At 38.5% G+C, this 23,941-nt stretch overlaps 2 protein-coding genes across 2 annotated transcripts; both read left to right on the forward strand.

Annotated features, from left to right (window-relative positions):
• Positions 1–367: 367 nt before the first annotated feature.
• On the forward strand, positions 368–13,669 carry LOC102236051 (low-density lipoprotein receptor-like). Its single transcript, XM_005797571.2, has 18 exons — positions 368–606; positions 5,480–5,605; positions 5,721–5,843; positions 7,059–7,436; positions 7,519–7,641; positions 7,761–7,880; positions 8,007–8,129; positions 8,290–8,418; positions 8,505–8,676; positions 8,772–8,999; positions 9,086–9,204; positions 9,289–9,428; positions 9,563–9,704; positions 10,550–10,702; positions 10,797–10,946; positions 11,183–11,257; positions 11,362–11,522; positions 11,621–13,669. The coding sequence occupies exons 1-18, from the start codon at positions 534–536 to the stop codon at positions 11,657–11,659; spliced, it is 2,574 nt and encodes an 857-aa protein (XP_005797628.1). The 5' UTR covers positions 368–533; the 3' UTR covers positions 11,660–13,669.
• Positions 13,670–18,700: 5,031 nt separating this feature from the next.
• Positions 18,701–23,913, forward strand: ap1m2 (adaptor related protein complex 1 mu 2 subunit). The gene is made up of 12 exons (XM_005797519.3): positions 18,701–18,926; positions 20,035–20,191; positions 20,380–20,447; positions 20,625–20,755; positions 20,849–20,996; positions 21,648–21,774; positions 21,871–22,013; positions 22,111–22,182; positions 22,798–22,956; positions 23,050–23,175; positions 23,476–23,551; positions 23,686–23,913. Exons 1-12 carry the CDS (start codon positions 18,885–18,887, stop codon positions 23,709–23,711), a joined length of 1,275 nt encoding a protein of 424 aa, XP_005797576.1. The 5' UTR covers positions 18,701–18,884; the 3' UTR covers positions 23,712–23,913.
• Positions 23,914–23,941: the final 28 nt, after the last annotated feature.

A 23,941-nucleotide genomic window follows, 5' to 3' on the forward strand; every position in this document is an offset into this window, starting at 1 on the left:
GTGACAAACTAGACTGGAAGAGGAGCCATATTTATCGTGCCATCTTCCTGCTCTTCTTATTTTAAAAGCTTGTACTGTACATTATAATTATTGTTAATCTTATTTTTAATATTTTTTTTTCAACGTTTTGACTGAACCAATATGTCTTATAATATATATTGCACAACTGCACTAATTTAAGTGTAAAGACACACACACATGCTGAATACACTAAACAGATTTTAGAGAAATAAAAAAAGACATGATGACAAGAGATAGTGATGCAGCAACATTGTGGCTCCTCCCATTGTCCCATCACGCCTAATTTCTAACATCACACCACTGTTCTAAGCCCCGCCCGCCTGTCAGCTCCTTAAAACATGCTGAGATGCGACACTGACCACAGAGGATTTTACCGGTCCAGAACCACAGCTGACCACTCTTTGACCCAGACTCTTGAACCGGCAGAACCCACCTCGGATCTCGTCTCCATCTCCAACCTGCGCTGTCTAAGCCGACTTTTCATTCTGTTGAGGGACGAATAAAGACAGGACATGACAGGGGTGTGGAAGGGACTGTCTACATGTTGGTGTCTGTTGATGCTGATTCACTGTCTGGCTCAAACAGGTAAGACATTTTATCCAAAATGAAGGAAGGTCACTGTCTAAATGAGTGCGGGTTGTTATACTGAGTCATGTTGATGCTGTTTAAATAACCTCATTATAATGCCAATAAAATGCGGTTTAATTCTGGTTGTTTCAAATGAAAACGGATGTAATTAAATTAACACTGTTTTTCTCGTCTTGAAATCGCTACCTGAAATTTACTTTTAAAAAATTTACTTTAAATTTTAGCTCTTACTGTGACGGATTTCCTGTAGAAAACCTGACTGATAAAGTTATGCGAAAATAACCTCGATGAGGTTTGCGTTTGAATGAAACGTACGCACAGCGCCGTGATTGGCTGCTTCCGCCGTCCAATGCACGTTGCATCCAATCAGGTTCACGGATTTAGACGTTTTCTTTCCTCGGGGGCGGGACAAACCTTTAGACGGTTGTCAAGGAAGGAAGTCGCTAGAAAAGTGTGCACCTCGCTTTAGCTGCACAAACCTTTTCGTCAATTTCATGTGACATCGGCTTTCACAACATGCAGCTTCTACTGCGTGATGTTCTTTTAATTCAGGAGGGGATGTTTTGTCAGAATAACACTGCAAAAATAACAGTGTTATTCTGTTACACTGAATAACACTGTATGTGAAATAGTACAGATAGTTTTAAATACATAATACAGATTATTGTTTACAGATTGTCAAAAAATATGGAGGGGCATATATATATATATAGTACAGACCAAAAGTTTGGACACACCTTTTAATTCAATGACTTTCCTTTATTTTCATGACTATTGACATTGTAGATTCACACTGAAGGCATCAAAACTATGAATAATACATGTAGAAATATGCACTAAACAAAAAAGTGTAAAACAACTGAAAATAGCCCTTATATTCTAGTTTCTTCAAAGTAGCAACCTTTTGCTGTGATTACTGCTTTGCACACACTCTGCATTTTCTTGATGAGCTTCAAGAGGTAGTCACCTGAAATGGTTTTCACTTCATAGGTGGGTCCTGTCAGGTTAATAAGTGGGATTTCTTGTCTTATAAATAGTCATGAAAATAAAGAAAACCCATTGAATTAGAAAGGTGTGTCCAAACCTTTGATCTGTACTATATATATATATATACATAGCGAGAGACTAGAAATTGTTACTATATGTACAGAAATAAGATGCAGTTGATGATTAGGTCATTTAACTATTTACATTACTAACATTTTCCAGGGTTTTCTTTCCAAGATTTGTCAATCACTAAAAATGCAAAGGAAAAAGTAAAACAACCTTCCAGGATCCTGAATCCATTATATAATGCTGAATGGGCATGTTGCCTATTATTAGCTAAAGGTTTTTTAAAATCAAAGGTAAACTATGTGAAAGGAGAGAACGGTCCTTAACTTGAGTCATTTAACCAGCTTATGCAGATATCCACCCACAAATCTCTGGTCTCTTCAAAAAATTTTCCCAAATCTATTTATTTCTGTGTTGCTGCCCTTATTTCCAGTCATCAGATTTTCCAGTTAGTCTCTCTCTTTCTCTCTCTCTCTCTCTCTGTGTGTGGGGGGTTTTGTAGAGAGAAATAAATCTGGCTCTGGTTTATTTAATGTAGCGTCACTTACTGTTTATCGTGCTTCTAAAATAAGTCACTCTTTCCAGACTCTGGAACCAGGTTAAAGTTACTTTAACCTCCAGGTTAAAGATACTTTAACCTGGATAAAGTTTTATCCACATGTGAACCAGATTAATTGTTAATCCAGGTTAATTGTTATTCTGTTAACCATAATGTTAGGTGCCCAAAAAGCTAGATTTGTACAACTTAATCATCCAGGGAGCCAAAATTGAATATTTTCCCTTACTGGGCTCTGACTGGTGACTGGAAGAATACATAGAGAAAATCTGATTATTTTTTTATTCAATTAATGCATCAGTCTAAACATGTATCAACCTTGTATTCTTGTAACTTTTTTTTTTCGAAAACCCAGAATTAAAATGAGTGAAACCCATAGCCCAGCCCCAATCCACCAAGTTAACTCAGACCTGGGTGGATCCATATTTGATCCAGAACTAGTCAGCAGCTTGGTTTCATCACATCAAACAGGATCAGTAACTCGTCGCCCAGTGACTCCTGTAAACTCTCATCAATAAAAGCTCATCTTAATTACTTACCCAGCGTGATGTATGCACCTGCTGGTTATTTATTAACTGCTGAGTGCATTTTTGACCACATAAAAGAACCTCTTTGTGTAGGTTCTCATTGTGCATATTCCAAGCATTTGCCACTAAATAACAGGACTGCCTTATGCTCTCACAGCATTGTTGAGCTATAACGTCTCAACAACTTGTCAAACCACTCTGGCAGTTTCTGCCGTCAAACAGGTCTCACCTTACATGCTTTGTGAGCTCAAGGTTGATTGTAGTGGCTTTTTGCGGAAATGACTCCTTACATGGCATGTAGTGAGGTGTGGTAGTTTTAAAGTTAAGCACAGATTACATTTGTTTTTCTTCAGAAGAAAATCAAGTACTTTCTTTGCAGCATCCTACCTGTGGTTTGTGATTCCAAGTCCAGCTTTTGATTGGAGTTTTTCCATTGTGCAAATGGGCCAGCCAGTTAGTAGGCATTTGTTATTTGTTTCAGGCAAATAACTGCTTCAGGCAGTTCCACTACTACTTTACTATGCTTTAAATCTGGAAGTGAAGACATCCACATTCATTATGTCACTGTTAGAAGTGGCAGTTAACTACAATTTAATGACTAAACTTCTCTTTGAGAACTTTTGAATTAGAACGAGTTAACCGTGGTTGGTGGGATGATTAACAGTGGAAAACTGAAGCATAGTCTGGAGTGGTTTCTATTTCCTCCTAACCTCAGAGATGAGGTCAGGATTCTGAAGCTGGGATGTGATGTCAAATGTGACCCACTTGTAGTTCTGTTTTTTCTGGTACTATAAAGTTGATTCCTAAAAAGGTAAAGAGAGTGGAAGGCATTTAGCTTTTTTGAACAGGAGGAGTTTATGTTAGAAACTTTCCCATATGCAGTCTTCCTGGCTTCCCTGCCATGTGTGCACATTAGTGTGTGTGTGTTTTACTGGTTCCTGAAATAAGTAATCAAAGGAATTCAACATTCTCGTAAATGTTACTACATCAGATTCCTCCCATTCGAAGTGTTAAGGTGACATTGTGAAATCATTTCTTGTAGGAAGCTGTCTAACCAGTCTCATGGTTTGTCTTTCATCACTCTCTGATGCTGGCGGCTGGACAGACTACCTGGTCTCTGTAGAGTTGCATGTTGTTGTGAGGAATGCCATCCTGGGGCCAATCAGCAACTGGTGGTGTGATGGTTCAACTCCTCCCATGCTATTGTCTTAAAGGGACAGTCTGACAATGGGCCCAGCCTCCAGGTGACTGAGGCCAAAAAAAGGCAGTGCAAACAGTGATAGAGGATGATGAAAGAGGCCCCTGTCTGTTTCACCTGTGCTCTTCTGATGCTTGGGCTGCTGCTGTAACCAGCTGCTGATAAGGCCTTTGAGCTGGAAATAAAACACTTTCAGTGTGGCAGCATTACCTTTTAAAGTTTAACCCGCTTAGTCAGTCTACTGCTACCACATCCTTGTTAAAAAATAACTCTGCTTCCGTACTGGTGATAAAGTTAGGGGTTTGTTCTCACACCTTGGCACAAGTATATAGCGGACTAGAATAAATGTTTTCATTAATCACTAGCAATATAAATATGAAGAAATTTAAAGTAATATTCTCTGAATGCCACAAAGGCAATAAGATAAATAGTTTAAAAAACAAAATGATGCTTGCTTCATTAGAAATCCACAAAGAATCTATGGCAAGAGAAGATCTCCAACATGGCGGTCCCTTTCATAAAAAGTGTCCTGATATCTGCCCAGTTGTGAGAGTGGAGAAAAGCAATCCATAAGATAATCTAAGTGGAAAAAATGAGGGGAAACAACAAAGACTTTACCAAATGACTTGGTCTGCTAATCACAAATTAAAAGTATCTCAAAATGTCTTAAATTTAATTCTTAGAAATTTGCAGAACCTGCATCTAAGAATAACATCACATGCAAATTAACTAAGTTATGGTTCAAAAATGAAAGACCAGTGGGATCTGCTAATTGAAGTGCCTTGAGAACTACTTAGGACTCCCAATACAAGCTAACAAATAATGTTCTGTGAAGTAAGTTATATATTCACAAGTGAAAGACTTAATAACACCAATCAACAGTTGGGTTTTTCAGCAGATGTTTCAAAGTTTCACAAGACAGGCAGCCATTTTGGATGTTGAAGTTGGGGTTGGTGAGAACTCAGAATTGGGACTTTGAGACCGTTCTCTTAATTTTTTCAAACTTTAAACCTGGAAATTTAGACTTCTGAGTATAAAGAACCTTATAATTATGTGTTGTCCTTTTAGTTAATAACAGAGGGAAAACGGAAAAGAATGTTTTCTTCTTTCAGTGCCGTTTTTGTAAAATTGCACAAAGTCGTAATGTACAATTATTTTAAAAAATTTATACTTGGATGCTGGTCTCTTCAAAGAGTTAGTGTTACTCCACGTCTTGCCTAACCATGAGTCAGATGTTAACGTAATTTTGTAAACTCCTCTGGGTTAAGCAACACATAAAAGGCGTGGTTTTAACACTGTTCCTTATCTGAACTCCAGGAACCTTCGATTGGAACTGGTCTAATTGTGTACAATTTTGGGTCAAACATTAACTCTAAGAGGATATGAGTTGTGTTGACACACGCAGCTTACACTGCTGCAAGAACCTTTTATCCAGGAGATGCAAGCTGAGCTAGAATTGCTGATAACATCCACAGAGTCTGTATGTGGTGTGTTGGTTTGTCCTGGTGTGATATTACCATTGCTTGTCATCTGCAGATGCAGCCTTCACATGCAGCTCCACTCAGTTTAAGTGTGGAAACGGGAGATGCGTCACCCGCAGGTGGATCTGTGATGGAAATGACGATTGTGGCGATGGAAGTGATGAACTAACAGCTGTCTGCTGTATGCTAGCTTTTCTTGTCATGAGTATTTTTATTTGATCTAAATGAACAGAAAAGATGCATTATTTGTGTCTACATACAGAAAATTCAACCTTTATTCTTGATTCCCTCCTCAGCGGCAAAATCATGCATGGAGTCCCAGTTCAACTGTGGGGCGCCTTTGAATCACTGTATACCAAAGAGCTGGCATTGTGATGGCAAACCTGACTGTGAAAACGAATCTGATGAGAGATATTGCAGTAAGTATCCCACCAGTACAGACTCTTCGATCTGGTCGGTTACTGGAAATTCACCCAACAAAAAGCAGCTCAATCAATAGCAGGGTAATAATTAAATGACTGAGAGATTATTTGAAGTGGAGAAAAACAAAAATGTAATTCAAATTGAGGGAAGTACGTTATCCATTAAAACATATTTATTACATGTCAGAGGCCACAGTCCTCATTGTAGCTGCATGTCTTCCTCTTCTGTTTCTGCCCTTCTTCCTGTCCAGCTACTGATAAACAAAGTCCTGTAGTGGCACAAAACCCTTATAAAGCAAACACAATATCTATAAACTGAATTGCTGTTAGACACATCTATAGTCCAATCTACAATCTCTGTCTGCCCTAAGTTATAAGATGTGCAAAAAGCCATAAAATATATTCAACTTACCATAGAAATATAACCCTATAATGGGCTGCACAGTGGCGCCGTTGGTAGCACTGTTGCCTTGCAGCAAGAAGGTCCTGGGTTCGATTCCTGGCCGGGGTCTTTCTGCATGGAGTTTGCATGTTCTCCCTGTGCATGCGTGGGTTCTCTCCGGGTACTCCGGCTTCCTCCCACAGTCCAAAAACATGACTGTCAGGTTAATTGGTCTCTCTAAATTCTCCCTAGGTGTGTGTGTGTGTGCATGGTTGTTTGTCCTGTATGTCTCTGTGTTGCCCTGCGACAGACTGGCGACCTGTTCAGGGTGTACCCCGCCTCTCGCCCGGAACGTAGCTGGAGTTAGGCACCAGCAACCCTCCCGACCCCATTGGGGACAAAGGGTGAACAGAAAATGGATGGATGGATATAACCCTATAATACATATTAGAAAAATATAACCTTTAATTTGAGGGTGTTTTATCAGCAATATGAAGTAAATGTTAAAAAAAAAACATTTTTAATAAATGATCTGTGGTATAGCTGAAGTTTTTTGCAACCTGTACCTTACTTTATGTTTATGAGAGTATCTATTGCAACACTTAAGCAATGCTTAAATCTATATATGATTATTTCTATTTTCACTTGAAATAAAATGTAATTTTTTAAAGATTAACTAATGTTGCACTGTCTGTAGGTTTACCATAAAGAAATGTGTACATACATTCACTGTAATTCTAATGTCTACCTATAACACAAACTATAAACTGTTTGAAATTCTGAGCATGTCATCACGTTAACTTATTCTCCTTCCCCTTGCTTCAACACAGCTGCAAAAGAATGCAAGACCAATGAGTTCAGGTGCACCAATGGTCAGTGTATATCCAAGGCTTATGTTTGTGACAAAGACAAGGACTGTTCTGATGGCTCAGACGAGGTGGACTGTCCCAAGCCCACCTGCCACCCTCGGACCTTCCAGTGCAACAATTCAATTTGCGTGCCATTGCAGTGGAAATGTGACGGAGACAGGGACTGTCTGGACGGGTCTGACGAGTGGCCGGAGAACTGCGAGGGGAAGCAGACGTTGAAGAAGCCGTCGCAATGTGGCGCCCATGATTTTGAGTGCTCAAACGGGGAATGTATTCATAGGGCATGGAGGTGTGATGGAACTCCCGACTGCTCAGACCAGTCAGATGAATTCAACTGCAGTAAGTCAGCCCTCTTGGAGTTTGACTTAATCCCTCTTACCATTGTTGTCCAATTTTCTAAGCAGTTTGCACAATTTTTCAGGTCAGCCTAGTTGTCATGATGGTCAATTCCAGTGTGGCAACGGTGTCTGTATCAGTGAAGACCTGAAGTGTAACTCCGCGAACAACTGTGGGGACAACAGTGATGAAGTGGGCTGTCAAACAGGTGGGCCTCTCATTCAAGAGTACTTTTATGAGGCATCATGTTTGCATACAGAAGTAAAGGTTTTCATGTCTTAAGGTGTTTTCTCTGCAGTTTCTCAAGTTCCTGTTCTGTTTCCACAGATAATGTGTGTGAAGGTCCAACCAACTTCAAGTGTGGCAGTGGGGAGTGCATCAGCATGGACAAAGTATGTGACTCAAACAGAGATTGCAACGATCAGTCTGATGAACCTCTTGAGTGTGGTAAGCTACCTTCTGGCTAAACATCCTCTATAGTTTTAATATAGGCAAACTGGCAATACAGCAGTGTTACCTCCCAGCTGGCATGAGGAAATACCTGGCATGTTTAATATTTATTTGTGTCCACAGGCAAAAACGAGTGTTCAACAGGAAATCACAGTTGTTCTCATCAATGCAATGACCTGAAGATTGGCTACAACTGCTCCTGCCCTGCTGGATACAGACTGAAGAGTGACAATCAAACTTGTGAAGGTACAAAAAGTGTGTTTTTAAGGCCCAGTGTGTAAAAAGCCACCAATCTCCAAACTGTGATGGAGTCATAGATTAAACTGAGAAACGACAGAGATCCTCTTTAGTGTATGAGTCTTCCTCAGTATGCTAATCTCTGGAACCTGTGTTCATCCATCTGCAGACATTGATGAATGCGAGGTGCCAGACACCTGCGGTCAGATATGCATCAACCTGCCTGGAAGCTACAAGTGTGACTGCAATGATGGCTATCAAATTGATCCAGTGAACAAAACGTGCAAGGCTGAATCAGGTAGCCAGATTGTGCTCCTCAATAACACTTTCCTTCTCAATAGCCCTGTCTGAAAGCTAAATCCGACTCTCTTGTGTTTTCTGCAGGGAATGTGGCCACGTTGTTCTTCACCACTAAACACGAGGTCAGGGAGCTCACAGTGGACCACAGTGAGTATACCAGGCTGATCCCAGAGCTGAAAAATGCTGTGGCTCTGGATCTGGACATGCTGAACAAGAAGATCTTCTGGTCGGACCGCTCTCAGAAGAAAATCTTTAGGTAAGCCTGACGGATGTTAATTATTTGCGTTTGTCTCACACATTTTAAATTAATTATCTCTCTCTAAGTCCATGCTGTTGTCTCCTTCCCCACAGCTCAAACATAGACATGGCCAGCAACTCTGCTAATCACAATGTTGTGATTGAAAACGGGATTGAAGCCCCAGAAGCCCTTGTGGTGGATTGGATCCATGGCAACATCTACTGGACTGACAGCACCTTGAAAACCATTTCTGTGGCAACTACAGAAGGCAACAAAAGGAAGACCCTCATCAATGAGAAACTTGGGAGGCCCAGAGCCATCACAATTGACCCAGAAAATAAGTGAGAAAAATGTCCTTTGAATGATTTAGTTCTTTTAAAAATTCAAGCTCATTTTGCTAATTCCATTTTTTCTGTGTCCTCTTCAGCTTTATGTACTGGACTGACTGGGGAGAGGAGCCAAAGATTGAGAAGTGTGGACTCAACGGAGTCGGTCGTGTTGCCTTGGTGACAGATAACATTGAATGGCCCAATGGCATCACCCTTGGTAAATAGAGCTCTATGGAAATCGGAGTTGAAACAAAGCATGTCATTTCCCTGTCTAATGAGCCACCTTTGTCCCTGTAAACAGATATGGTAAACCAGCGTCTGTACTGGGTGGATGCCAAGCTGCATGCTATCTTCAGTGTTGATGTTAACGGAGGGACCAGACACATGATCATATCTGGTGAAGAAAACATCCATCATCCCTTCTCACTGACTGTCTTTGAGGTTAGTGAAGACACCTGTTTTCCTCAATTAAAACACAGCTCACTGAACATTGATGAATGTAGTCAGTTTCACAGTAATCAGGATTGTTTGTCATTTATAACAAATGACGAAATGTTTTATTTCTTCTAAAACAGGAGAAAGTTTTTTGGACGGAGTCCTTCCGTGGCACAGTTTCCAGTGCTAACCGCCTGACAGGAAATGACATCAATGAGTTGGTGACTGATCTGCAAAATCCAGAGGCCCTTGTTCTTTACCACAACCTGAAGCAGCCAATCAGTAAGCATTCATCTCAACATTTACATGCAAACATAAAACATTAGCGACAAAGAGAAATCCTATTTTTTTTTATTTTCCAACCATACCAAACCTAGTAGCTATCACTAACCCTCTTGTTACTATGAAAGGGAAACTAAGATGTAGCTATTTTAAGTAAGGTGTTCAAAAAAGCACAACAACAGGAAGAGCTGCAACAACCATTTAAACTTAAGTTATTTTCAACAGAGCGAAGTTCATTAAGGCTGTTAGAACAAAGGCCGAGACTTTGGCAGATGGAGGTCATTTACTCCCTTTGCCTTTTCTTACTTTTGATTTGGTTATTTCTTGCCCAATTTATTAGGAAAAGGAAGCATTAGCCCCATAAGTATTCATAGCCCTCACGGATGTTTTGTTGAACTGTCAAATAGGTAGTTTGATTCTGAGCTAATAAAGTTGAACTCTACACCAAAAGTCATCCTTTATCCTTTTGAGCTTCCAACCTCTGTCTGCCATTAAAAATTCTGGATTTAAATACAAGCATTAAGGTTAGAATTAACAACTTCTAGGAAATGCATATCAGCAATCCTGATTGAGCTAATTGTTAAACAATATTAATGAAAGCTTACCATGTCAACTATGTCATCATTTATTTTAAAATAAATAGTAGAGTCTTGCTTTAGTGCAAGTGCTCACACACACAATGTGATGTCCTTGATGCTCCTTTAAGTATAATTCTTCATGGAAGATCTGGATTTGTAGTTTCAAATCATCTCAAAAACAGGAAGTGAGAAGTCGACTCCAAATCTCTGATAAATTAATCTCTGAAATATACCCTAAATTGATGTCATTACAATGCTTTCTTTTAGGCATAAACTGGTGCAGAGTGGGTAACAGCATAAATGGAGGTTGTGAGCACCTGTGCCTTCCTGCTCCTCTGCTTGACGAGAGCTCTCCTAAATACACCTGTGCCTGTCCAGACAACATGGTCCTGGCCGCTGATATGAAGAAATGTGTGGGAGGTATGGTTCCTCTGCACAAATATTCAAAAACCTTTAAATCCATCTTCCTGTGCTGAGAGTAACTTTTATTCTTTAATGTCTCACATGTGCTCAGCTGCACCTCCTGCCAGGACTGACCCACCTGTCATGTCCAAGACCAGTAAACCAGCCAAACGTGGAACCACTAAAGCTGCTAAGATGCCCACAACTAGTTCATCTGTCCAGCCCAAGCAGACCACAGAGAAACCTGCTGGCACTCCTCAAGGTAAAGGAAAGTGTGAGGATAAACAAGAAATACATGATTTGTTACCAACACTTGCAAAAACAATTTTTAATTAATTTATCTTGGTCAACACACATTTGTTAAATTCTTAGATTTTTCCCTTTTTTTTTCCAAACTTGTGTTCTATAAGGCGGAAAGAAATTATTTTCTTTTTGACAGCAATGGAAATAATAAGCTATATATTAAAAAAAGAACTGTATTCTTGTTTTCTTCCTTAGGCTTCCAAAAAGCCGTGATGCCCGAGGAAGCTCCTGCATCTCATTCTGTTGCTCTCTACGTTTTTCTACCACTCGGTACGTTCCACCTTTTATCCATTCCACATTAAACTTAAACATTTGATCTTGGCAGTCTTTTTTTGTGATGTGACATGGTTGTACTTCCCTCCTGTCTTCTGCAGGGATCATAGCAGCACTGGTGTGTGGAGCAGTGTTGTTTTGGAGAAACTGGCACAGGAAGAACACCAACACCATCCACTTCGCCAATCCCGTGTACCAGAAAACCACCGAGGACGAGGTGCACATCTGCAGGAACGGCTCCGACGGCTTTGTCTATCCTGAGGTAGCCCAGAGTTGTTCTCCGTTAACAGCTTCCTTCACATGGCTTTGAAACTTTACAAGCAAATCTAAATAATCCTTTACATTCTTGTTCTTTTGCAGAGGCAAATTGTGAGCATGGACGACATGGAGATTGCATGATCTGAAGAATTTTAGCTGAAGGTTTATTTTTTCCTCTGAGGAAACAAGACCTGCTTCTTCACAAGCCCTCCCCTTTTTCCAGTGACCTCCTTTTGTCGTTTGTTTTCGACCTCAGCACTGTGCCTTACAAGCCTGCAAAAGAGATTCTCTTAACTCTAGTATGGCAAATGGAAGCATGGGTACAAGCAGGCATACTTTTTTTCTAAGTAAAAGAGCAACACGCAGTATCAGAAGATGATGCTAATCTGGGAGTTTTGACTCTTTTGATGCTGCTTGAACATACTTAGTAACAAAAATCACATCAAAAATGTAAAAAATTACATCATCTTGCCCCTTCACCATTTCATACTTTTGCAATTATGACTATTACGGTACATACTCAAATTTTGCATTTGATAAAAAAATGTTTTTCATGGTATGCTTTTTATTGATCATAATAATTTCATTAATGCAAAACTTTCGTTCTAATAATAATTTTCTGTTACTAAGGTTGCTCTTTCTTAAATCGGTTTGATCAGTTTGATTTGTGGTATTTAATTGAAGTCAACGACTCTTAAGAGCTAAATTAAGCAATATTTGGAAAAATACCAAGAAACACTGATGCCTGGATGAATATGTAAGAAGTAGTGTGTTTATGGGTACAAAACAAGACAAAATGAGAATGTGTGGGTTTGAAATTGTAAGAACTGGGGAAGGGGCAAATTGACCCAAAGTCTACTGAAACGTACATTTTGCATTTATTGTATTTATTACATAACAAATGTTTTCACTGCAATGCATGGATGACTCTAAAGTCCTTAACTGTAAAGTTTTACCAGTTCATGTGTGCCTTGTAATGACACTCCAGTAGTTGGAAGAAATGTATCGGAAGCCTTACTGATCCCTCTGCCTTCCACACCGTGGCCTTTTCTCACTCGGGAACCAGGGTTGTGCATTTTATTTGGCTCCCATGTCAAACAGCCTTTTGTTGTAATCTGTAATATTCATCTGCAACATTTTTACGTTGCTGCTGTCTTTTTGTCCGATCACCAAATATGCTGCGGCTGTTTGGAGCCACAGGTGGTTTACATTTTGAAATGAAGAAGCTGCTGAGTCATTTTGACATCAACCAAAGTGAAGAACATGTTCTTTTTTTGTTGTTAATAAGTAATTGTAGATGACTACCTTTTGCAACATTGTAAATAGTTGTAAATATTTTTGTAAGATGTCCACTTGCTCACATTTGTAAATAGAACGAAGAAGTACTTGATTAGTTGTTTTATTTATTTATGGTTCGTTTTAAATAGTTCCCAGCTGGCTGTAATGAATATCTCTAAATGGTGAAGTCTCACCTGAACACTGTGCAGCTATAATTTAACTGATGTCAGTGAAAGCTTTGAATGGTTGTTTGGTTTTGCATACAAGGCAGTGCACCAGGGTCAGTGCTTTACTTTGCACTAGAGAGCAACTATTTATGGTGTTGTAGCAAGAATGAAGAGACCTTCTGTTCCTCTTTCCCCTGCATGTGGTCTCTCTCTCATGACTCAGATTATTTATTGTGCTTCCTGTGTTCTGTTACTGTGATGGCCTGATTGTATCGTGGGATTCATGCTGCATTCGAGTCCCCTGGAAATTGTCATTACTCCGATCTGGGAATGAGTACGCCAGACTTGCGTTGAAGTCGGCAAGCAGATGCATATACTGATTTAATTTGTTTTAACTAACCTCATTCTGTGCACTGAAACACTAAAGGAGATCCTTACAAAAAGTTATTTATGAAACTTTTAGTATATTGTACATGCACAGCACTCGTGAAATCTCAAATTAGGAGCTGGTTGCAGACTTCCGACTTCCTAAGTCTGGAACCAGGGAGCCTCAAATGCAGCATACAATATTTTTCAAATGACATGATGTTTTATTTCTGTGCAGAATATACATATTGAAGTTTGTAAGGCTGATGCACAGCTGATAGCTTGTTTGTTCTCATCACCTTGTTCATTTTTGTTTGAAATAAAAGAGCTTGAATGTTTATCAGTCTGTTTTCCTAGTTCATTTAGAACCTTGTAAATGACTGAGATCAACGCAGGATAATTCACTACAAATCGGGGAGTCTCTCCTATCTGCGTTGTCATTCCAGGCATTCAGATTGTGAAGTATGTTAAGTTTGTTTTAATAGTATCAGTCTATTACTTTAGTCAATAGGACTAGCTGATTAACAGACAGGAATGGGGCATCCTTCCCAGGCAAAGCTAAGTATTTTAACATTAAGCTTAACAGAAGTCTACAAAAAGCTTAAACTTAGGTTGCCTGGAATCGTTGCCATTATGTTCCCATTTACAAAATCCCCTTAACGTGAACTGGTAGGTTGGTTTTACTTTCAGATCTGAATTTTTTCCACTTGTATTTTCAAACAGCTAACTGCTATCACAGCAAGGGGATTTTTATTTTCTCTGGCCAAAATAAACAAATACCATCAGGTCATATAATAGTTTCAGCTGCTGTCAGTAGTGTAAAGTCTTACACTGAAAAAATGTAATAAAACTTTTATCTAAGTACATCCATTTAGGGGAAAAGGAAATTCCGTGATTAAAATGATTGTTTATAACAAAAATACCATAATCTGTTGTCAGTAACACAAGGTTACTCTAACATTTCACAAGGGTGGAGCACACAGAGAAAGGAATGTTTGCACAATCACTTTACAAAGTTAATTTTATGTCTAGTGAGTAATTTCTAAGCTAATATGGTTATCTTTTGCATAGTTTTTCTGTGAATCACAATGACAAACTATTATAGTTCATGGTAAAGTTCATCTGATTAATATTTAAAATGTTCTGGCGTGTCAATTGTTGATCCCTAAAACCTATAAGATTTTAGACAACTTTTAAGTTGTCTGTTGTCTTTTTAGATACACCTCCTTGAAAGATTTAAGCATAACGCAGCAGTTTTGTCAGAGGAGTCATAAATGTGCCGGCTTCAGGAGAAACCTGCTCCCTAATTCAATAAACCTCCTGCATAATTAATCTTATGTAACTTTACAAAAAATATATATTTCAATCCAGTCACACATACATTCCAATTGGTCTTAGTTGTCAAATGGTGCATTAAGTTAGACATGAACTTTTGAAGTTAACAACTGAAATAACAGAAAATTGAAGAGTAGAAGAAGAAGAAAGCATGAGTGTGATGAAAAGTTGTCAGCCTGTCCTCAAGGCAGTAGCCTAAAGCTATCTTCAGAGATATTTATGCTATCTCTCATAGCATAACTAGATAACCTAATGAGGCTTGAGAGAGTCAGAGTCAAGGACTGTATTCCTCCTCCCCCAGACTGGGCTGTATACTCCCTCTGTTTTTAACTGTAAGCTTTATCAAAAAGAAAACTTTAATGCCTAGTCTGGAAAGCAGACAGCACTCTGGGGATAAAGAAGGGTCATGCTAGCTGTAAGTTGAAGCAAATTTTGTAAAACTTATTTACATGTCAAATCGTTGTGGGTCTAGGGATAAGCATGTAAGATGATGGATGGATGGATGGATGGATGGATGGATGGATGGATGGACGGAGGATGGATGGATGGATGGATGGATGGATGGATGGATGGATGGATGGATGGATGGACGGACGGACGGATGGATGGATGGATGGACGGATGGATGGATGGATGGATGAACAGACGGACGGACGGACAGACGGAAATTGTTGTAGGTGGGCGTGCTGCTGCGTTATGCCCAGTATCAGCCTAATATGAACATAACGCCTTTACCTTGACTGAATAATGACGCTGAAACTGGCATCTGATCCAAAGATTTCAATTGGTTGCCCAACTCACTTCCTATTTGAAATTAATCTAAATATAATCATCTCTAGTTCAGTCTCTAAAATAATAGGATTAATACCCTAAACAAAGACCATGAGACCGACCAGTGTAATATATATTCTTGGCTGGACTGAATTTGGTGAAAATCTTTTGTTTTTTTTAATTATAATTTGTGAAATCTTTACTTAAATAATGAAAACACACAAAAAATAACAATTCTAGGTTTCTTTAAGAAAATTTTATGTGGGGGATAGAGATGGAAGTAGTGGTTTCTTGAAGATGCCTTTAATACATGAGTCATTACTGGTTGTGACATTCAAATGAAAAGAGCTCTTCACCTACAAAGTTGACAGCATTGTTTAAACAAAAGAGACTGATGAAAAATGTGCTTGTGTCTTGGGTTTGTCTTCAAGGACAGACTTTGTTTGGGGACATGTTGAGCCATCTAGAAAACTATGGAATGCTGTCTGTCCAGAACTGGTTCAACATTCCTGCATGAAAAACTCCACGCCCATCTGATTATGTTTAAATATAATTCACCGTTTTACTCTCCTTGTGTTTTGTTAGTAGGTATTTCATTAAAGATTAAAGTAGAATCGGAGATGTGAAGCTGACTTGCCCATCAATGGCAGCACCCAGGAGGATTAAGAAAGCTACCAGGGAGTCTGAGGTGACAAATGACACCTGTTTCCCAGAGACTGTAATCTGCATCCTCTCCTGATTATTTACATACAGGATTGTTGGGTTTCTCATTGGTCAGGTGGCGAAAGCAGGGAGGAGCCGCATCTCACACCACTGATTCGTAGGCAAAGGGGAGTGTCCTCAAAAAGTAACAGCAGGAGGAGACAGGATGGATGATGGAGGACCGATACTCCATTGTTAAGCATCCAAATGTGTAACAAAAGGCCCTGATGAGAAGTAACAATGATCCCATGTTTGGTCTTATCAGGACACCCTGAGGCCTCAGCAGGTGGGTGACTGCTGCAAGAGAACAGCATGTGCAACTGATAGGTTTTGTCAAAAGAAAAAAAAACTGCTCAATTTAATACTCTGTGAACTAAAAGTTGAGGCTATTTTATCTGTGAAGGACACAAAGCTCATGAGAACCTTCATGGGAAATACTCCGAAAACAATCTGTTTTTGCTTTGGGAGAGACATATAATATAGACATATGGGAGAGAGTTTAATTTCTCTTAAATCTTTTTCACTCACTCAGAAATCCTTGGGCATAATTTCTTCCTTTCACACTTGTGCCTGTGCAACATTATAATGATTCCTGTTTACTCTGGATTCTGTTAAAGTCTTCGCAGAGATGCCGAGAAGAATCTCCACATTCAGCATTCAACATTGTTGACAATAGTATGTTACTGGAGCGACTGAAAAACGAACTTTCTGGAACAACACCTGACTGGTTTGAATCTTACTTAATGGATAAGGGCCTTTTTGTGCCAATAAGTAACTGTTAGAAACATTTGTATTAAGGAACCATTCAAAGCCTAATCTAATCAGAGACAGATACTCACAAATGTCCATTTCAAAGATTTTTACTTGATCAAGAAGTACTATGAGTTGCAGAGTGTAGGTCATTGGACTTCTCACTAACAAAGAAAATTATCTTGCTTGTTTAAACTTGTCTATGACATTTGCAAACTGACTTTTCAGCGAAGGAAAAACACCCTATCTGTGAATTTAGTGAGTATTTACATCTTTGAGATGAAGTCAATAATCAAGCCATGCAGTTTGTTTTTAGACTAATATACTATCAGTTGTATCCAGTGCAAGAACAACATTACAGTGTGTCAATTACAGCCCAGATAAAACTATGACTCATTAGATAAAGAGTGGTCTGATAAGAGGAGCCTCACTCTTATGGACCAAAGGAGTGGGACACAGGAAGACTCTGCACTCTATCTGGACCATACAGTCTTTTTTGAGACACACATATTGTAAACCTGTCAGAATGTGTAATTTCATGGTAATTGCTCTTCTACACAACGGTGATAAGAAGCAGCGGCCAGGATCTGGGTATAATAAACACAGAAAGGATAATAGAGGTTTATGGCCTAAGAAGAACCCAGCCATATGGGTAGAAATTTCTTTAGGTTTAAGGCAAAGCCCACAGGTCAGGCTCTCATAAAATTTAAAATTGGGCCAGATAGATAACTTTGTCTGTGTCTACCAATGCAATAAAATAAACTTTGAAGTCAGTTTTTGTGCTACAGATGTTTGTACCTAGAGATACAGCAATATATCTTATTGTGGCTGAGTGTAATGTGCTTTTTAAGAACATCAGAATCATAAAAAGGAAATTGTTTTGGTTTTGAAAAACTGTTACACAAAGATGTTTTTTTTCACATTTCTTATTATTTTGAGGTTTATTGCTTATATCACAGAAAAAGCTACTGTAGGAACATAATTTGCACAACAACCTTGAATAGATATTACACTAATTCTGCCATAAACACACATACTACTTTTTAAAAATTTATTTTAAAAAAGTATGTGAACGTGGGCATTATTGTAAATTCATATTTTTCAGTTTGAAGTTTTGTGATACTCTTTCCATTTTCGAAGGATTCAACAGTGCTCCATATTTATTCTTGTGATATTGTTTTAGAACCTGATTCTTCTTTGATCTTCGAATAGACAGGTATTTATCAGAGACCTGTCTAATGTTTCTCTTGGGCTTCAGGATTTTGGATGGACTTTGTTAACTGGGTGATGGGATTTAGCTGCAATGGATTTTATTTAATTATATCCAGTAGGGGATATAGTATGCAAATGCTATGCACATGTACTTTGTCTGTCACACAAAGGTCCAATAACATACATTCAAGTTTGTGGTTGTAATGTAAGTTCAAGGGGCATGAGTACCTTTCACAAATCACTGTATATGTAAACACTACGAGCTCCTGACGACACTGAACAGTAACTACGCCAAAGTGTGCATTGCAGCCATTTTCAAGTAATATAATGGATATTTATGAACATGCATTAAACAATATAGCAGCATAAAATTTAAAAAAAAAAGCGTAAAAACAACCGGTTAAGAAGTTTTTGAAGCTTTTCATTGTTGTATCTTTAAGTTGTTGCCATGTTCCAAGACAAACACATTTACCTGGGTCAGGTATCATAAAGTCAGCAGCAACATTGTCCTCCAGTGTAATATGTGTGCCGGTGCCGCCCTCTAGTGGTTTTGACGAGCATTACAGTCACCTCTGCCAGTTGTCCTCCGCTCAGGTGAGGTGGTTAATGTTTCACCTGCGCGAGACCACGTCACGTTAGCTTCAGGAAAAAGCCACCGTGGAGTCTGTGATCCCACTGGACTGATGCTTTTCTCTGTGTTTTTAATGGTGAAACTGAAGTCTGACGAGCCGTACTGAACTTTACTCTGAGTTTGTTGATACCTGTAAAGTCGTGTACCAAGCAGAATGTCTGCCTCCGCAATATTTGTGTTGGATTTGAAAGGGAAGGTAAGATAACTGTTGGGACTGATAAAATTGGTCACATTTAATGGTCGTTTCTACTGCAGGTTCGTGTTTTCAGCGTGAATTTAAAAAGTTTACCTTAAAATTACTCCAGTTTTGCTGTTGCTTTTACTGTAAAACATTAATGGCGTCGTTAAAAATTAATGAAAATCTTGCGACAGACCTATTTAGTGGCCGTTTCTCGCTACTTCCGGATTCAGTTAAAAACCTAACGTGCTGCACCTGTTACCCCTCAGCAACTGGAGGTGCATTAGCGTCACGGTTTCTTCATTGTTTTGACGTCTGTCCTCTGTCACACGGGACATGTTAACATGACACACGCCTCTCAATAACAGAACGACTTAATGTTCTTTTTCTTGTATGCTGAAAATATAATGTATATAATATTTGATCTGATAAATTTAGCTGAGACAGTTTTATGATGAGTATTGGCTTTGCTCATATTTGAAACTGTCCCCTGCAGCGTGTTGGGCCATTGTTCAAAGTAATACTGTAGTGCCATTTTTTATTGGTAGCATGTTTAATTTCATGGAATTGTAGGTCTTTCTTTTCTTTCTTTCTTAGTTTTTATTTATTTATTTATATATATATATTTATTTATTTTTGACATTTTGCAGTTTTTAGGTACATACTCAGGTCTTTTAATCTTGACCAGCTCGGTTACTTTTCGTGCTTCAATACACGAAAGAGACTTAGATTAGTAAATAAATTGAACATAAAGTGCAGCAAGATGCAGTGCAACAAAACAGAGGTAAAACTTGGATACTGAGAAATTAATTAGTATGAAAAAATCTTACATCGAACAGTTGGCCAAAAATAGGACTCTGTAAAATTGGTATTTTTTTCATTCTATTTTACAATTTACCTCATGTTATTCCATGAATTACAAATCAATGCATTCTTTCTTACAATGTATTCAGTAATATAATCAGTTTCAGTAATTCAACAGAAAGATACTTCAAACTTGTTGGGAATTTAATAGTTTTGTAAATCTGAAAAAAACAAACACAGGTGAGTTAACTCTTAAGTATTTCTGTTATAAAATAGTAGCCCACTTTTGTCCAAACTTTGTTTTTCTGTTCTTTCTGCTCAGGTGCTGATTTGTCGTAACTACAAAGGCGATGTGGACATGGCAGAGATTGACCACTTTATGAATTTACTCATGCAGCATGAAGAGGAAGGACTTCTCAGTCCTGTGTTGTCCCATGGCAATGTTCACTTCATGTGGATCAAGCACAGCAATCTTTACCGTATCCTTGCCCGGATTGTAGTACACATAATTTAAAGCATACTTTGCTGATGTGGTACATTATACATTTTAACTTTGGGAGACCAGTACAAATTCTACTCAATTATGGAAGCAAATGGTTTGAACATTCCCAACTTCAATAGGCAACGGTGTGATTTTAGCATAATCCTTGACTTGCACTTTTTACAGTTGTGGCCACCACCAATAAGAACTCAAACGCCTCGCTCATTTACTCATTTCTTTACAAAATAGTTGAGGTAAGTGGGACATATGCAGTGTTTTATTAAAACGCAAATAAGTTGTTTGAAAAAAATACAGTTTTCTTTTGGAAAGTTGGGAAAGTTGGCAAACAAACAGTTTTCAGACGTGATGTCCAAACTTGGTTCTTCACATTCTTCCAGACATTGCATTTATGTGTTGTGTGATTTCCACAGGTATTCACAGAATACTTCAAAGAGCTGGAAGAAGAGAGCATTCAGGATAATTTTGTTGTTGTCTATGAGCTGCTCGATGAGCTGATGGACTTTGGGTTCCCTCAGACTACCGACAGCAAGATCCTGCAAGAGTGAGACTCTCATGCATAGTCAAAGGTCTCATACATACGTTAACTAGAAGAAAAGGATTTTGTATCATAATGTCTGTTGATTTTGTTTTACAGATACATAACCCAGGAAGGTGCAAAGCTGGAGGTGGCGAAGAGCAAGGTCCCCACCACTGTCACCAACGCTGTTTCCTGGCGGTCGGAGGGCATCAAATACAAAAAGAACGAGGTTTTCATTGACGTCATTGAGTCCATCAATGTACTGGTAAGATGAAGAATGGGATGCGGTTATCCTTTACTGAAAAATTAATTTAAAAAATCTTTCAAACTGAATCCAAATTCCTCTGGTCTTAGATAAACAAAGCTTTTCAGATATTTGTTGGTCTGTCTTCTCTGGTCTGCTATAGAGGTCAGTGAAGAGTGACCTGGGGAAGCTTTTGATTTAAGTTAGTTATTCTTAAACTATTAAAACTGAAAAATAAATATTGTAAAACTGTCTTGAAAGGGATTTTTAGTGTAGATATGAGAGAGGGATTCTGTATTTTACTACTACTACTATGAACTAAAGACAGGCAAACTTCCAGTACTTTCCACACTAGTATTACACAGGACTACCACATATTTTAAGGTTTTTTGGGGTCTTTTTTTAAGTGTAGAAGATTAAAATAAATCTACTGGCTTCAAATAAAGATGCAGTCTTTCCAGTTTAGCGTCAATTAATTTTTTTAATCAGATAATCTGCCTTTGCCATTCATATGCAAATAGTATTTCACCTAAGGATCCAAAAACATTTGCATGCCAGTTTACACCCTAAAATGCATTATGAATTAGTTTACTTTACTAAATATTTGGTGCAACTGCCAAAATAAGTCAAATGAAAATAAAATGTTTTATTCACACCGTATTGTTTTAACAGGTAAATGCCAATGGGAGCGTAATGAGCAGTGACATTGTGGGGAGCATTAAACTGAAGACCATGCTGTCTGGAATGCCTGAACTGCGCCTCGGCCTCAATGATCGCGTTCTTTTTGCGCTCACTGGACGTATGAATGCAGTTTGGACACCTGTGATATCTATATGTGTCATATAGCTATTAAATCAGAACATCCTGAGGAAGTGCATTGGCTGTTGTTTTTCAGGTGACAAGGGGAAGACGGTGGTGATGGAGGACGTGAAATTTCATCAGTGTGTCCGTCTCTCCCGTTTTGAAAGCGATCGGACAATCTCCTTCATTCCTCCAGATGGAGAATCTGAACTCATGTCATATCGCATCAATACGCATGTATGACACACTTCAGTATCGACTTTGCTATATATGCAAACACATGCTATAGGAAAAATCTAACTTTGTTTCACCAAATGCTATTTTTGTCTTACAGGTGAAACCTCTGATATGGATTGAGTCAGTCATTGAGAAATTTTCTCACAGCAGAGTTGAAATCATGGTTAAGGTATTTTGGAAAGTCTTGTGCTTCCACTTATTTTTATTTTTTACATTATGTCACATTTCATTCACGAACTTTAAAGGATCCACACACATCCTTTGTGTGGATGTGATTTCTACACATCCACACAAAGATTTTCCTAAATGCAAATGGATGTATTGTTTTAGGGTTTTAAATCAAAATGTGTGATGTGCATTTATTCAGGCTCCCTCATGTTAATTCCCCTAAATTCAGTTCTGTGAAATCATTTGCCTTGAGGCTAATAGAAAACTCTTAGAATTAGAATTTTTTTTATATAATTACTGTGAAGCCGCAGTTGGTTAGACAACACCCTGTATCCAAAAAATCTAGGAATGAGATCTGCATATTAGAAAATCTTTTGGTGATAATATTTGCAAATAGTCCAACAATATCTGCCTATTTTCTTCTGTTCTCTCTTTATCATGTGTGCTTCCTGTAAGTTGGAAATGTACAATAAATGACAATTCATTAAATTAATCATGTAAACAGGGTTCTTGTGATGTAGCACCTTCACACACCCTGGAGCTGAACCTGTCCTTGCCTAGAGACCGTTTCACGTTGGGCAAAATGATGATTCTTTCTTTATTGTTCTGTTTTTAGGCAAAGGGACAGTTTAAAAAGCAGTCTGTGGCCAATAATGTGGAGGTGAGGGTCCCGGTCCCCAGTGATGCTGATTCACCCAAGTTCAAAACCAGCACAGGCAGTGCTAAATATGTACCTGAGAAGAACCTGGTGGTGTGGACCATCAAGTCATTCCCTGTAAGGAACTCACTACAGAGTGCTTCACATTAAAACTGCCAGTGCTATCTGTCTCTTCGTTTAATTTGTCTCTGTGTTCATCTGTTGATACAGGGAGGAAAGGAGTTTCTTATGAGAGCTCACTTTGGTTTGCCCAGTGTAGAGAATGATGAAGCAGAAGGGAAACCACCTATTACAGTCAAATTTGAAATCCCCTATTTCACAGTCTCTGGCATTCAGGTATGTTTGAACACTGGTTATTTTGTTTATGATGATGTAATCTAGCATGTGGACATGGGCATCAAGTTAATCGGGAGATAGAAAATGTTTGTTCTTTTGCTCTTTTTTTGCAGAGTGTGTTTTTCGTATTACTCTGCTGCTCTGTTACTCAATTAGCTCTTTTGCTTCTAGGCATGTTCAGTAGACTTTAATAGTCAAGTTAGATCATGTAGGAGCTGATGTGACTCAATTCAGTTTATTTGCTTTTATGATGCACTGCAGTCTTGCCACAGCATGTTATAACACTCTCTTTTTTGCTAGGTTCGGTATATGAAGATTATTGAAAAAAGCGGGTACCAGGCTTTACCCTGGGTGCGCTACATCACACAGAGTGGAGGTAGAGTTGCAACACTCCTTATAGTGTTTTCTAATATTAGAAATAGTTCCCTTCCTATATAAATAAATTGTCATACACTTTGTCATTATTTTTTAAATGTTTTTGGCTTTTACATTTGTTCTCTTCGTATTCAGATTACCAGCTGAGGACTAACGCGTAAAGGCTGAGGGATGCTCCATTGTATATTCTTCATGACTTTCTGAGGAACAAAAAGATCACTTTTAACAGCACTGGAGGGGAAAAAAACATGTTTTAAAATATCACCTGCTTTAATGTTAATTTTCCTGTTTTAAGAAGTTTTTATGAAATGTGTTTACTCAGAATTTAATGTGCACTCATACATTAAAATTATTTAAAACATATTTCTTTAAAGCAGTTTGTTATCAGTGG

Source organism: Xiphophorus maculatus, chromosome 5 (genome assembly GCF_002775205.1).
Source record: "Xiphophorus maculatus strain JP 163 A chromosome 5, X_maculatus-5.0-male, whole genome shotgun sequence".
NCBI classification, from domain to species: Eukaryota; Metazoa; Chordata; class Actinopteri; order Cyprinodontiformes; family Poeciliidae; genus Xiphophorus; species Xiphophorus maculatus.